The sequence below is a fragment of the Strix aluco genome, chromosome 4 (assembly GCF_031877795.1).
Source record: "Strix aluco isolate bStrAlu1 chromosome 4, bStrAlu1.hap1, whole genome shotgun sequence".
NCBI lineage: Eukaryota > Metazoa > Chordata > Aves > Strigiformes > Strigidae > Strix > Strix aluco.
In genome coordinates, this window is record NC_133934.1 from 132195668 (window position 1) to 132207277 (window position 11610).

The 11610-nt window shown below is 57.7% G+C and overlaps 1 protein-coding gene across 12 annotated transcripts; it reads left to right on the forward strand.

The window, feature by feature from the left end:
• Window positions 1-2678: 2678 nt before the first annotated feature.
• Window positions 2679-8360, forward strand: LOC141922116 (uncharacterized). Of its 12 annotated transcripts, none has more exons than XM_074821235.1 (7): window positions 2679-3055; window positions 3485-3843; window positions 3934-4050; window positions 4599-4789; window positions 5052-5233; window positions 6590-6697; window positions 8189-8360. In XM_074821235.1, exons 1-7 carry the CDS (start codon window positions 3022-3024, stop codon window positions 8347-8349), a joined length of 1152 nt encoding a protein of 383 aa, XP_074677336.1. In that variant the 5' UTR covers window positions 2679-3021; the 3' UTR covers window positions 8350-8360. The 12 variants fall into 12 exon arrangements, with proteins under 12 accessions (XP_074677336.1, XP_074677335.1, XP_074677338.1 ...); XM_074821234.1 differs by having other exon boundaries at window positions 2680-3055; window positions 4593-4789; XM_074821237.1 differs by having other exon boundaries at window positions 2680-3055; window positions 4593-4789; window positions 6617-6697.
• Window positions 8361-11610: the final 3250 nt, after the last annotated feature.

Below are 11610 nucleotides of genomic sequence, written 5' to 3' on the forward strand. Positions count from 1 at the left end.
GGCAGTCCAGCTGCTGTTCTCATTATGCAAGAAGCCAGAAAATTAACTATGGTGCAGAAGATAACAATGCACGTCCCTCATGCTGTACTTACTGCACTGGAACACAAAGGACGTTACTGGCTTGCGCCGAGTCGTTTGTTACGGTATCAAGCCCTGTTATTGGAGCAAGACGACATCACCTTAGAAAAAAGTACGGTACTAAATCCTGCATCTTTAATGCCGACAGAGAAGAAAAATGACTCTAACCTTGATTGTTTACAAGTGATTGAACAGGCATATGCCAGCAGACCAGACCCGAGAGATGCTCCCCTCCAAACTCCAGCTGAGGAACTGTATATACTGACGGAAGCAGTTGCGTTTTGAAAGGAATAAGAAAGGCTGGTTGTGCTGTGGTGACACTAACTGAGGATTGGGAAGCTAAAGCATTGCCTCCAAATACCTCTGCACAAAAGGCTGAAATAATTGCCTCAACCAGGCCTTTGGAATTAGCCAAAGGAAAAAGAGTCAGTATCTATACAGACTCTAAATATGCTTTTGGGGTTGTTCATGCCCATGGCGCTATTTGGAAAGAATGAGGACTTTGATCTGCCAGTGGCACACCTATAAAGCACAGAGCAGAGATTTTAAACTTGCTGGAAGCAGTACAGAAGCCGGAGTCACCGTGATACATTGTAAAGCACATCAGAGAGGAAATGCGGATGTAATCCAAGGAAATCGGAGGGCAGATGAAGCTGCAAAACCAGTGACGCTCAGTGCTCCTTGTGTTCTAATTCCATCAAGGGAAATGCAAGTAGAATCCCCGAGGTCTAAAGAGAAAGAAAATAAATTGGCTGAGTTACTAAAGCACAAAAGCACGGTGGAGGGAGGTAGATTACCCCACACGGGCAATGCGTAGTGACTCCTGAAAACATGAAAAGGTTAACGACTAAAACCCGTGAAGAAACGCATGTGGGAGCAGAAGCAGCGGTCGGATCAGGAAGACGTTATGCAGTCGGGGTCAAAATGTTGCTCACTGCCAAAAGTGTGAGTAACCCCTGTGAAATTTGTTTTAGGAACGATCCAAAGATACAAGCCCGACGCCCTCCGGGAGAGGTAAGAAAAGGCATAACTCCTGGTGAGTATTGGCAAATAGATTTTTCAGAATTGCCAAGGTGTAACCAGTACTGATGTTTATTGGTACTGGTGGATGCCTTCTCTGGTTGGCCTGAAGCTTTCCCATGTCAAACCAGCAAGGTAACAAAGCATTTACTAAAAGAAATTATTCCAAGGTTTGGGGTTCCTTTACGAATGTCCTCTGACAGAGGTCCACATTTTATAGCTGAGGTTGTCAAGAATATGAGCAAAATACTAGGGATGGGGTGGAACCGACACACCCCCTGGGGGCCCCAATCCAGTGGACAGGTAGAAAGAATGAATCAAACACGAAACTGACAAATTGCTAAATTATGCCAGGAAGTCCAAGGAAAATGGGTTGAAGCTTTGCCACTTGCCCTGCTGAGGATTAGAGTGACTCCTAGAACTAGAGGAAGGATAAGCCCATGTGAAAGTCTATACGGCAAACCTTCTAACGTCAGTCTGACAGGGAGGCCCCAACGCTTGCATCTCGTAGGGGAAAAGGTATGAACCGAATACGTTATTGAGGTCCATCCACAAATGTGTCCTTTTAAGAGCACCTGTACCGCTTGATTTCCCGGCACACTCTGTGCCAGAGATCAGGTCTGCCTACGGACGTGGAAGGACGATCCCCTTGATGAACAGCGGAAGGGACCCTATCGAGTGTTGCTAACCGCGAGCGCTGCTGTGAAGCTGGGACGAGCGGAACCCTGGGTCCATGACACGAGGGTAAAGGAAACACCTCCTGGGCTGGGGCGTCTGTACCTAAGGGACCTTGGAAATTCACTTTAAGATGCAGTTAACGAATCGCACCTGCAATGCTGCTGAAACATTGGTTCATCTAGGTTGTACACAAGGAATATCTCTGGTTTGTATCCTTACAAGTGTGGGGAGAATAGCCGTATTAACCTGTTTGTACAGAGAATTTAACCTGTGCTAAGGATGGACATCAGAGTTGGAGATTGAAGTCTTTGGAAGTTTATGAGCGCTTCCGTTAGATGGTATTGAGCGTCAGTTCTTGATGATTGGAACTTGTTGCTTAATTCAGCGTATGGCGCTTTGGAGACAAAAAACCTAGAAAAGAACGGTGTGAGCCTTGCGTTGTTTACAACAGGGTAAGCCTCTCGGGGGGGAATTGCTACCAAGCGCTTTGCACTTGCCAGCGGCCGCGGTTAATCCCGGTGCTGGTCGCTATAGTTACCGGGGGGGGGGGGGGGACGGGGGGAGCGTGGGCCGGGCTGGAGGAGCTCCCGGGGCGGGCAGTGAGGCTGCGGGCAGCGGCCCCTCTCTGTCCGGGACGGTGCTGGAGGAGGAGCTGGTGCGAGCAGAGGGAGCAGCAGAGAGAAGGTGAGCGGGGCGCGCGGTCGGTCGTCTGGCGGCTGCCGGGGAAAGCCGCGACGGGAGGGGCCGCGCGGTGCGGCGGGACCGGCGGCAGAAGCCGCTCCGGGTCGGGGCCGGGCGGCAGCGGCGCTTCCCGGAGCCGCGCGGGGGCCGCGCTCGGCCGGGCTTCCGGGTGCGTGGGCGATGGGGGGGGGTGGGGGGGGGTGGGGGGTGGGAAGGACGGTGTCCCCGTAGGGTCAGAAAGGCGGGACGGCCGCCTGTGGCGGTGTGTGTGTGGGGTGCTGTAGTCACGTGATCGGGTCTTCCGGTCGGCCATGTTGTCTCCCCGGGGCACGGCGGGAGCTGTAGTTTTCGCGCACTCTGCTGCCCGGCAGCTGCGTCGCTGCCGGGCGCGCGCGGCACGGCACAGTCCTCGCTACCGGCGCGGCCCCGCGGCGCAGCGCGAGGGGCGGTTTTGTGGCGGGTTCGTGCGGTTTCCCGCGGGCTGCCCGGGGCTCCCCGAGGACCGGTGTGCCCGTGCGCCAGCAGTGCGCATGCGCAGTGGCGCCCCGGTGCTGCCGCTGCAATATGGCGGCTGGAGGGGCGAGATTGCTGGCGGCGGGTGAGGGCCGAGGGGAGTGGTGGGGCGGGGGTGTCTGCTGCCCGCCGGCCGCCTGGCGGGGGCGGGACGGGAAGCTTCACTCCGCCGCTGCGGCAGGGTCCCGTTCCGCTGGAGGTGAGGCGGGCCGGGGCAGCCCCGGGCAGTTCCCCGAGAGCTGGTAGAGGGGAAGAGGGGCAGTTGCCGGGCGCCTCCGCAACTCGCCAGAGCTCCCCCTGAGCCGGCTCTGGCCCCGCTCACCCAGTGCAGCTGCCTCGAGCTCCAGCACCTGCCCTGAAGCCTGTCCCGTAGCCCCAGGCCACCGCCAAGCCCTGTGGTGAGGGCAGCAGGCTGGTCCTCGGTGCATCTGCAGAAGCCCCTGTGGAAGGTGGGGCTCCGGCCAGGGGCGATCTAAGGTAGTAATGGTCAGTGCTGCTTCTTCCCCTCTTCCAGAGACCGTGCTGAGGCCGCGCTGGTCTGTTCCTGTCCTGGGGATGCTGTTCACTGCACCCACCTCGGGCTTGTGTGGGGTGTCTCTGCCTGGCCTTGTGCTTCTCACAGCACGGGGGCAAAAAGGGACAGGCGGAGCCCTTCCCGGCTGTGGACCGTGGCCAGGAGCTGCCGCAGCTGAAGCTGGAGAGGCCAGAGAAAGGGAAAGAAGGAGAAAATCAAGGCTATGTGGGCAGCACCCGCCTCCCAGTGCAGGAAGAGAGAGCCTGCCTCTCTGGGTGAGGAAGGAGCCCTCTTCACAGTCCGCAGCAGGCCAGGCTGCCAGCGTGCACCCAGGGTCTGCGTGCGTCACCCCAAGCGCAGTACGGCCGCGTAGTGCGCAAGCAAGTGAGGCTGCGTGTGTCGGAAGCCTGGTCTTGTAAGAGGTGAGAGACACCCGCGTATTCTTTGAGGGGGAGGACAGCCAGGCGACTGGATTTTCAGAAGAAGAAGAGGGGCAGGAGGAAGGAAGGAGAAAGAAGCATCTGACCCGTCAAATTCTCCCGGCAGTGCCGAGAGCGAGAGCTGCGGTGAGTCCTGGGCCTTCGGGGCCCTGTCACCCGTCTTGTGCGTCCCGGTCCCTTCCTGCCCCTCTCCTGTACCTCTCTCTTTTCCATGCTGCTGTTATTTCTGCCCCCCCCCCTTTCCTATACCTCTCCTTTATTCTTCTGTCCTGCTCCTCCGTCCTTCCTTTCTCACTTTCTCTCTCTTGTCCTACTGCTCCCTTTTCTCATTTCTCTCTGCGTTTTGTCCTGCCTCTCCCTCCTTTTTTTCATCTTCTGTCTCTGCGCTTAGTGCCATCACTTTTTAAATTTTCATTCTACGTCTTTTAGTTTGCTGTCGCTATTTTGTGTTTCCTTAGGGCCGTCACTTTTTAAATTTTCTTTTTTCTACCTCTGTTCTAGTTCGGTGTCCATGTGTGATCATTTTTTCCTTTATTTCACCAATGCCTGTTGCTTTTAAAATGTTCTTTTTCCCTTCAGTGTCTTTTTAATGAGTTCTTCTCTTTCCTTAATGCCCTCTCTGTCTTTTTAAATCGTCCCCTCTTTTGTTCGCTGTGGCTACTTTTTAGTTCCAGGGCATGGTTGGACCAGATGACCTGCAAGAGTTCCCTTCCCACCTCAAACCGTTCTGCAGTTCGGGAGTCACAACTGTCACATCCAGGGCTGTGAGCTACCACAGGCGTGAGAAAGTTGCCCCAGGCTTCAAGGCCATCCCGAGCGCCTGCTGCTTTACTCCGGCCGCAGCGCTCCTGAAGAAGAGGAGAAGGTAATTTTGCAGTGGTCAGGGCTTTTAGGGCTCAGTGGTCGTGCTCAGTGGGTTGCGTGGTTGGGTGGTTTGAAGGGACAGTCTGAGAAGGTGTCTGAAATGCCCTTGCAGGGTGGAGGGAGGCAGGAAAGCGGCGGGTTAGAGCTGGCAAGGGACTGCCCCGGGCTGGGGGGCGGTGTGCCCGTGGGTGCCAGTACCTCAGCTGCTGTGTCGGCATTGCGGGAGCCGTGGGGGTCGTGGACTTTACTCTGCCTCCCCCCAGAAAGCTCTGGCTGACGAAGTTATGCCACAACAGAGACTGCAGCCGTCAGCACCACGGGATGCTGATAATGACCAGCACAGGCCTCGCTGTACTGTCGTTTTCGCTGCTGCTTGCAATGGATCTGCAGTGGCCTTTGATTCGCGGAAAAAGACTCTACAACTCGAAATGGAGTTATAAAGCAGGTATGTTTTACTCCAGCCGGGGTGCAAGGGGATTTCTCCACAAAGCTTGCACACCACCAGCACATTTTACCAAAAACTTACAGAGTGTGGATATACATATTCACTGGATTACATAACACAAACATGCATATGCATGAGTAAGGCTGGGTTAGTTCTAGAGGCTGGTGCCAGCAGTTTATGTTATCTTTGCACCTGCGCATTGCCTCCTGGGGGGCGTCTTCGGGGTCTTTGGGAGGAAGGCTCGTAGTCTTTCTCACCTTGTTTTTTCCCCGGAGCATGCGCAGATTCTCTTAGCCAATTTCTTGAACAACAGAAATGTTTTTCAGCTGGTTTACTCATGCTATCTTATTTAAAGGAAGCAATGAAACTTCTGCCATCCGTATATGGCTATCTTTACTCATTACCGAGGCCGAACTAGTTAGAGCACACCTGATCCTCAAGGACAAAGCCATGATGTTTTGCTGAACACTGCAGTTCTTGGTAGATTTTGACAGTAAACTGCTTTGTTTTGATGAACACAGCAGTCCTTGGTAAAATTCCACAGAACAGTCCGGGCAAGCAGGATTCTTAGCAATATTAAAAAATACTATAAGTAGTACTATAACTTGCTAGAAGTAAGGAAATAAGTTGCTAAGCAGTTTTCTACAAGTAAATAAGTCTTCCCCCCCCCCCCGCCCCCCCCCAAAACAGTTTTCTTTTCTTTCCTTGAAGAACATCGATGGTGGGAAAGCTTATTTGGATGGTCACCACCAACAACAGGACTGTTTAATTCCATGTTTCACTCGGTCTGATTTTCCTAATTCCAACTTTAATATGTTTAGTACTTCTAATAGTATTGTATATTAAGGTTTGGAGGATGGTTAAACAGATCACTCAGTTACAAAAGTATCCCTGTGTGTATACTTCCCTAAAATATTTTTTTTTTAATAGAAGCTAATAAAACACAAAATTCCCTTCAATTATAATTGGATTATGGCATCATCTGTTTATAGGCATAGAGGCAAGAGGCAACCACACTGCCAGTCTATGGACAAGATAAATTGACTTTAGTCACGGGGTGGATTGTGGTGGTGCAATTCTTACCCCTCCCCGCTCCTCCTTGTTGGGCTTCTTGGTGCTAGGTGTGATTCCACCCACATTCCCCCGAGCTATACACCGATCTGTGGAGATAAAGCAATCATCTCGTCCTCGGTGTCTTTTGCAGGGCTTTTCCCAGCTGTCATTATGCTACTTGTCTGACTTTGGCTCACTGTTTGACATATGATTTCCACTGCACTCGCAACAGTTGTGGCTATGTAACAATGTTCTCTCTTATCTCCTTAACCTGCATTGCTCTGAATTTCTCATCTCCCGGAGTTTTGCTCGCTATTGGTGTGTGTGAAGGTGCCTTGGCTCTAAAAAGATGCCTGACGCATACTGCTTACATCTCAGAAGAGCCACAAGAAATGAAGTACTGTAGCCCAGGTAATAGATTGTGAGGGCGGGAAAGTGGCTGTGAGGGGCGGAGCGGCCGCCTGAGGGGAAGGGGGCGGGACCTGCCTGTGGGAAGGGCGAAGGGCGGGAAAGTCGCTGTGAGGGGCGGAGCGGCTGCCTGAGGGGAAGGGGGCGGGACCTGCCTGTGGGAAGGGCAAAGGGCGGGAAAGTCGCTGTGAGGGGCAGAGCAGCCGCCTGAGGGGAAGGGGGCGGGACCTGCCTGTGGGAAGGGCAAAGTGCGGGAAAGTCACGATGAGGGGCGGAGCGGCCGCCTGAGGGGAAGGGGGCGGGACCTGCCTGTGGGAAGGGCGAAGGGCGGGAAAGTCGCTGTGAGGGGCGGAGCGGCTGCCTGAGGGGAAGGGGGCGGGACCTGCCTGTGGGAAGGGCAAAGGGCGGGAAAGTCGCTGTGAGGGGCAGAGCAGCCGCCTGAGGGGAAGGGGGCGGGACCTGCCTGTGGGAAGGGCAAAGTGCGGGAAAGTCACGATGAGGGGCGGAGCGGCCGCCTGAGGGGAAGGGGGCGGGACCTGCCTGTGGGAAGGGCGAAGGGCGGGAAAGTCGCTGTGAGGGGTGGAGTGGCCGCCTGAGGGGAAGGGGGCGGGACCTGCCTGTGGGAAGAGGGAAGGGCAGGAAAGTTGCTGTGAGGGGCGGAGTGGCCGCCTGAGGGGAAGGGGGCGGGACCTGCCTGTGGGAAGGGCAAAGGGCGGGAAAGTCATGATGAGGGGCAGAGCAGCCGCCTGAGGGGAAGGGGGCGGGACCTGCCTGTGGGAAGGGCGAAGGGCGGGAAAGTGGCTGTGAGGGGCGGAGCGGCCGCCTGAGGGGAAGGGGGTGGGACCTGCCTGTGGGAAGAGGGAAGGGCGGGAAAGTCGCTGTGAGGGGCGGAGCGGCTGCCTGAGGGGAAGGGGGCGGGACCTGCCTGTGGGAAGGGCGAAGGGCGGGAAAGTCGCTGTGAGGGGTGGAGTGGCTGCCTGAGGGGAAGGGGGCGGGACCTGCCTGTGGGAAGAGGGAAGGGCAGGAAAGTTGCTGTGAGGGGCGGAGTGGCCGCCTGAGGGGAAGGGGGCGGGACCTGCCTGTGGGAAGGGCAAAGTGCGGGAAAGTCATGATGAGGGGCAGAGCAGCCGCCTGAGGGGAAGGGGGCGGGATCTGCCTGTGGGAAGGGCGAAGGGCGGGAAAGTCGCTGTGAGGGGTGGAGCGGCTGCCTGAGGGGAAGGGGACGGGTCCAGCCCTGCCAGATGCAGCCAGGAGCCCAGAGCAGATGAATGCCCGTTGCAGTCGTCCCTGCGGGAAGCACTGGAGCACCAACTGGGTGGGAAAAGCTGATCTGTGAGGTTTTTTCGGGGGGGGGGGGTGGGGGGGTGGGGGGGGTGGGCAGCGCGGCCGGGATTTGGGTGGTGCTGTGGTGAGCTCTGTCCACGGGCCGGCGTCCCTCTCAGACCCAACGGCGTCCCTCTCAGACCCAATGGCGTCCTTCTGCCCTTGTAACAGCTGGTGGTGGAGAAGAAAGAAGAGACAAACATGGCGTGCGGAAGGACCCGCAAGGCAAGAGAGAGTGGCAGGAAGAGTGGAGGAAGTCTAGGCAACAAGTGGAGGAAAGAGAAGGGTGCTCCGGGCAAAGCAGCACTGTGAGGGGCGGAGCGGCCACCTGAGGGGAAGGGGAGCACCGTCGCCGCCTGCGGGTGGGGGGGAGCGCCGTCACCGCGAGGCAGGGTGGGGGTGGACTGGAGCTGCCTGGGGGGGGAGCGCCATCGCCTCAGGGGCTGAGGAGGGTCCAAGGCCCCGCTGGATGCAGCCAGGAGCCCGGAGCAGACGAGTGCCCATCACAGTCGTCCCTGCAGGAAGCACTGAAGCACGAACTAGGTGAGAAAAGTTGATCTGTGAGGTTTTTTCGGCTGGGGCCGGGGGGGGGGTATGGGGGGGGGCACGGAGTGCTGTGGGGACCTCCCTCCAGGGGCCGGCTTCCCTCTGTGCTCCGGGTGGGGGAGCTGCTGCCTGACTGCACCCTCCTTCTGAGCAGCAGCTCCTGGAGAAGAAAGACGAGGCATCATGAGGAGTGGCGGGCTGAAGGGAGGAGCGGGGCAAGAGAAGGGAGCTCTGGGCAAAGGGGCCTCCCCGCTACCGGGGCTGCGGTCACACAAGACCATTGCTGGCACCTTTGGTGCCCTGGCCGGCACTGCACTGGGTGACCTCCCTGTAAGCAGGGCTCAGGTCTCTGGCCTTTTGCCACCTTGCCCCACGGTTTGGCTGCCCGGAGAGAAGGGTGGCCCTGTCAGGAGAGTGAGCGGCGCTGTCTCCGTGCTGAGAGGGAAATGGGGCTCTCCAGACCCCACGCCCACCCTGTAAGCAGGGGAGGGCCGTTTCCCTGGCCCCGGCGGCTTTCTGGCTGCTGGCGGCCTGGCCAGCGTGACCCCCTGGAGTCGGGGCGTGTCACGGCATTTGTCCCTTGGCCACCCGTGAAGGCCCGCGGCACGTTGAGTCCCTGTGGCCTCCGTGCATCCTGGGGGGCAGGTCTGGGGCTCTGCTCTCCTGCTTGTGGGAAGGGATGGCTCCCCAGACACTGGCTGCACAGAGCTCGCTCTCTCTTCTGGGAAGTTTTGTTTGTCCCTGTGTGTGTCTGTGTGTGTGTGCCTGCCTGTGTCTGCGTCAGTGCGAGTGAGCGAGTGAATGAGCTTCTCGTTTAGGCCCCTGTTGAAATCACTGCAGCGTACTTAGCTTAAACTTCCCAGGAGGGAAAGAAGGGCTCTGTGCAGCAACAGGGGGTCGGTCCCCTCTGAGCCCGCGAGCGGAGGGTGAGTCCCGGCTTGCCCCTCCTTTCCAAGGACAGAGCGAAGCCGCGTGGCCGTAGCATGGCCAACGTGCGACCCGCCTGTAGTCAGGGCCCGGGTCTCTGCCTGGGTGGCCGCCTGTCCTGCTGGCGACCTGCCAGCATGCCCGCCCTGTACTCGGGGCGAGTGCCACGAGCCGTGGAGCCCTCTGTCCCCAGGAGAAGCTGGGCTGCCCTGTAATCAGGGCTGGGCAGGCTGCTGTAGGCAGCCAGCAGGGGCTACCCTGTAAGTCCGGGGCTGCCCTGTAGGTCCGGGGCTGGCCAGTGACCTGCAGGCCAGGGCACTCTGCAGTGCCGGCAGCGGCTCGAGCCCCCTGTAAGCAGGGGTGCAGCTTCTTTGGCTGCCGCTTTGTGTGCCCAGCTCCCATTTGTCCAGAGTGCCTGACTCTGAGCCCAGCTCCAGTGCCGGCTGGGACTGCACGCGTGGCAGCCCCGGAGCACCGACTGGATGAGAAAAGCAGATCTGTGAGATTTTTTGCTGGGAGGGGGTTGGGGGGTGTTAGGGTATAGGGGGTTGCGGGTGGGAGGGCAGCCAGGATTCGGGTGGTGCTGTGGCGAGCTCTGTCCGGGGGCCGGCGTCCCTCTCAGACCCAATGGTGGCGTCCTGGCCTTGCAGCAGCTGGTGGTGGAGAAAAAGGAAGAGACAAACACCACGTGCGAAAGGACCTGCAAAGGTAAGAGTGGGGGTAGGAGCGGAGGAAGTCTGGGCAACAAGTGGAGGCAAGAGAAGGGCACTCTGGGCAACGGGACCTCCCTGTCACCGGGGCTGCGGTCGCGCAAGGGTGTCGCCAGGACCTTTGGTGCCCTGGCCGGCGTTGTGCCAGGTGACCTCCCTGTAAGCAGGGCTCGGGTCTTCGGGTATTTGCCGGACTTTTTGCCCACCCCTTCTAGTCCTTGCACACTGTTTCGGCCTCCACTTTTTTCTGGCCTCTACCTCCAGCCTCCCACCCCATTTTGGCCTCCACTATTTTCTGGCCTCTACTTCCCTCTGGCCTCCCACCCCGTTTCAGCTTTCCCATCGCATTTCAGACTCCACTTTTTTCCTGGCCTCTCCTTCTCTCCAGCCTCCCACCCCTTGTGATCCTCCCATCCCATTTTGACCTCCACTTTTTTCTGCCCTCTACTTCCCTCTGGCCTCCCACCCCGTTTCAGCCTCCCACCCCGTTTTGGCCGCCATCTTTTTCTGGCCTGTATTTCCCTCCAGCCTCCCACCCCATTTCAGCCTCCCACCCCGTTTTGGCCGCCACTTTTTTTTGCCCTCTACTTCCCTCCGGTCTCCCACCCCGTTTCAGCCTCCCACCCAATTTTAGCCTCCACTTTTTTCTGGCCTCTTCTTCCCTACAGCCTCTTACCTCTTGTGATCCTCCCACCCCATTTTGTCCTCCACTTTTCTCTGGCCTCTACTTCCCTCCGGCCTCCCACACCGTTTCAGCCTCCCACCCCCTTTTGTCCTCCACTTTCTTGTGGCCTCTACTTCCCTCCGGCCTCCCACCCCATTTCAGCCTCTCACCCCATTTCGGCCAGCACTTTTTTCTGGCCTGTAATTCCCTCCGGCCTCCCACCCCGTTTCAGCCTCCCACCCCGTTTTGGCCGCCACTTTTTTCTGGCCCCTATTTCCCTCCGGCCTCCCACGCCGTTTCAGCCTCCCACCCAATTTTAGCCTCCACTTTTTTCTGGCCTCTGCTTCCCTCTGGCGTCCCACCCTGTTTCAGCCTCCCACCGCATTTTGGCCTCCACTCTATTCTGCCCTCTACTTCCCTCCGGCCTCCCGCCCCGTTTCTGCCTCCCACCCCATTTCGGCCTACACTTTTTTCTGGCCTCTACTTCCTTCCAGCCTCCCACCCTGTTTCAGCCTCCCACCGGATTTCAGACTCCACTTTTATCCTGGCCTCTCCTTCTCTCCAGCCTCCCACCCCTTGTGATCCTCCCATCCCATTTTGACCTCCACTTTTTTCTGGCCTCTACTTCCATCCGTCATCCCACCCCATTTCAGCCTCCCACACCGTTTCAGCCTCCCACCCCATTTCGTCCTCCACTGTATTCTGGCCTCTACTTCCCTCCAGCCTCCCACCCCGTTTTGGCCGCC

Excerpts from the sequence above, each read along its gene's own strand:
- LOC141922116 (XM_074821234.1), top strand. The coding sequence starts at position 3,022 with ATGGCGGCTGGAGGGGCGAGATTGCTGGCGGCGG. Across the intron at positions 3,844-3,933 it reads CGTGCGTCACCCCAAGCGCA|GGGGAGGACAGCCAGGCGAC; the intron begins GTACGGCCGCGT and ends GTATTCTTTGAG. Across the intron at positions 4,051-4,592 it reads TGCCGAGAGCGAGAGCTGCG|TTCCAGGGCATGGTTGGACC; the intron begins GTGAGTCCTGGG and ends GCTACTTTTTAG.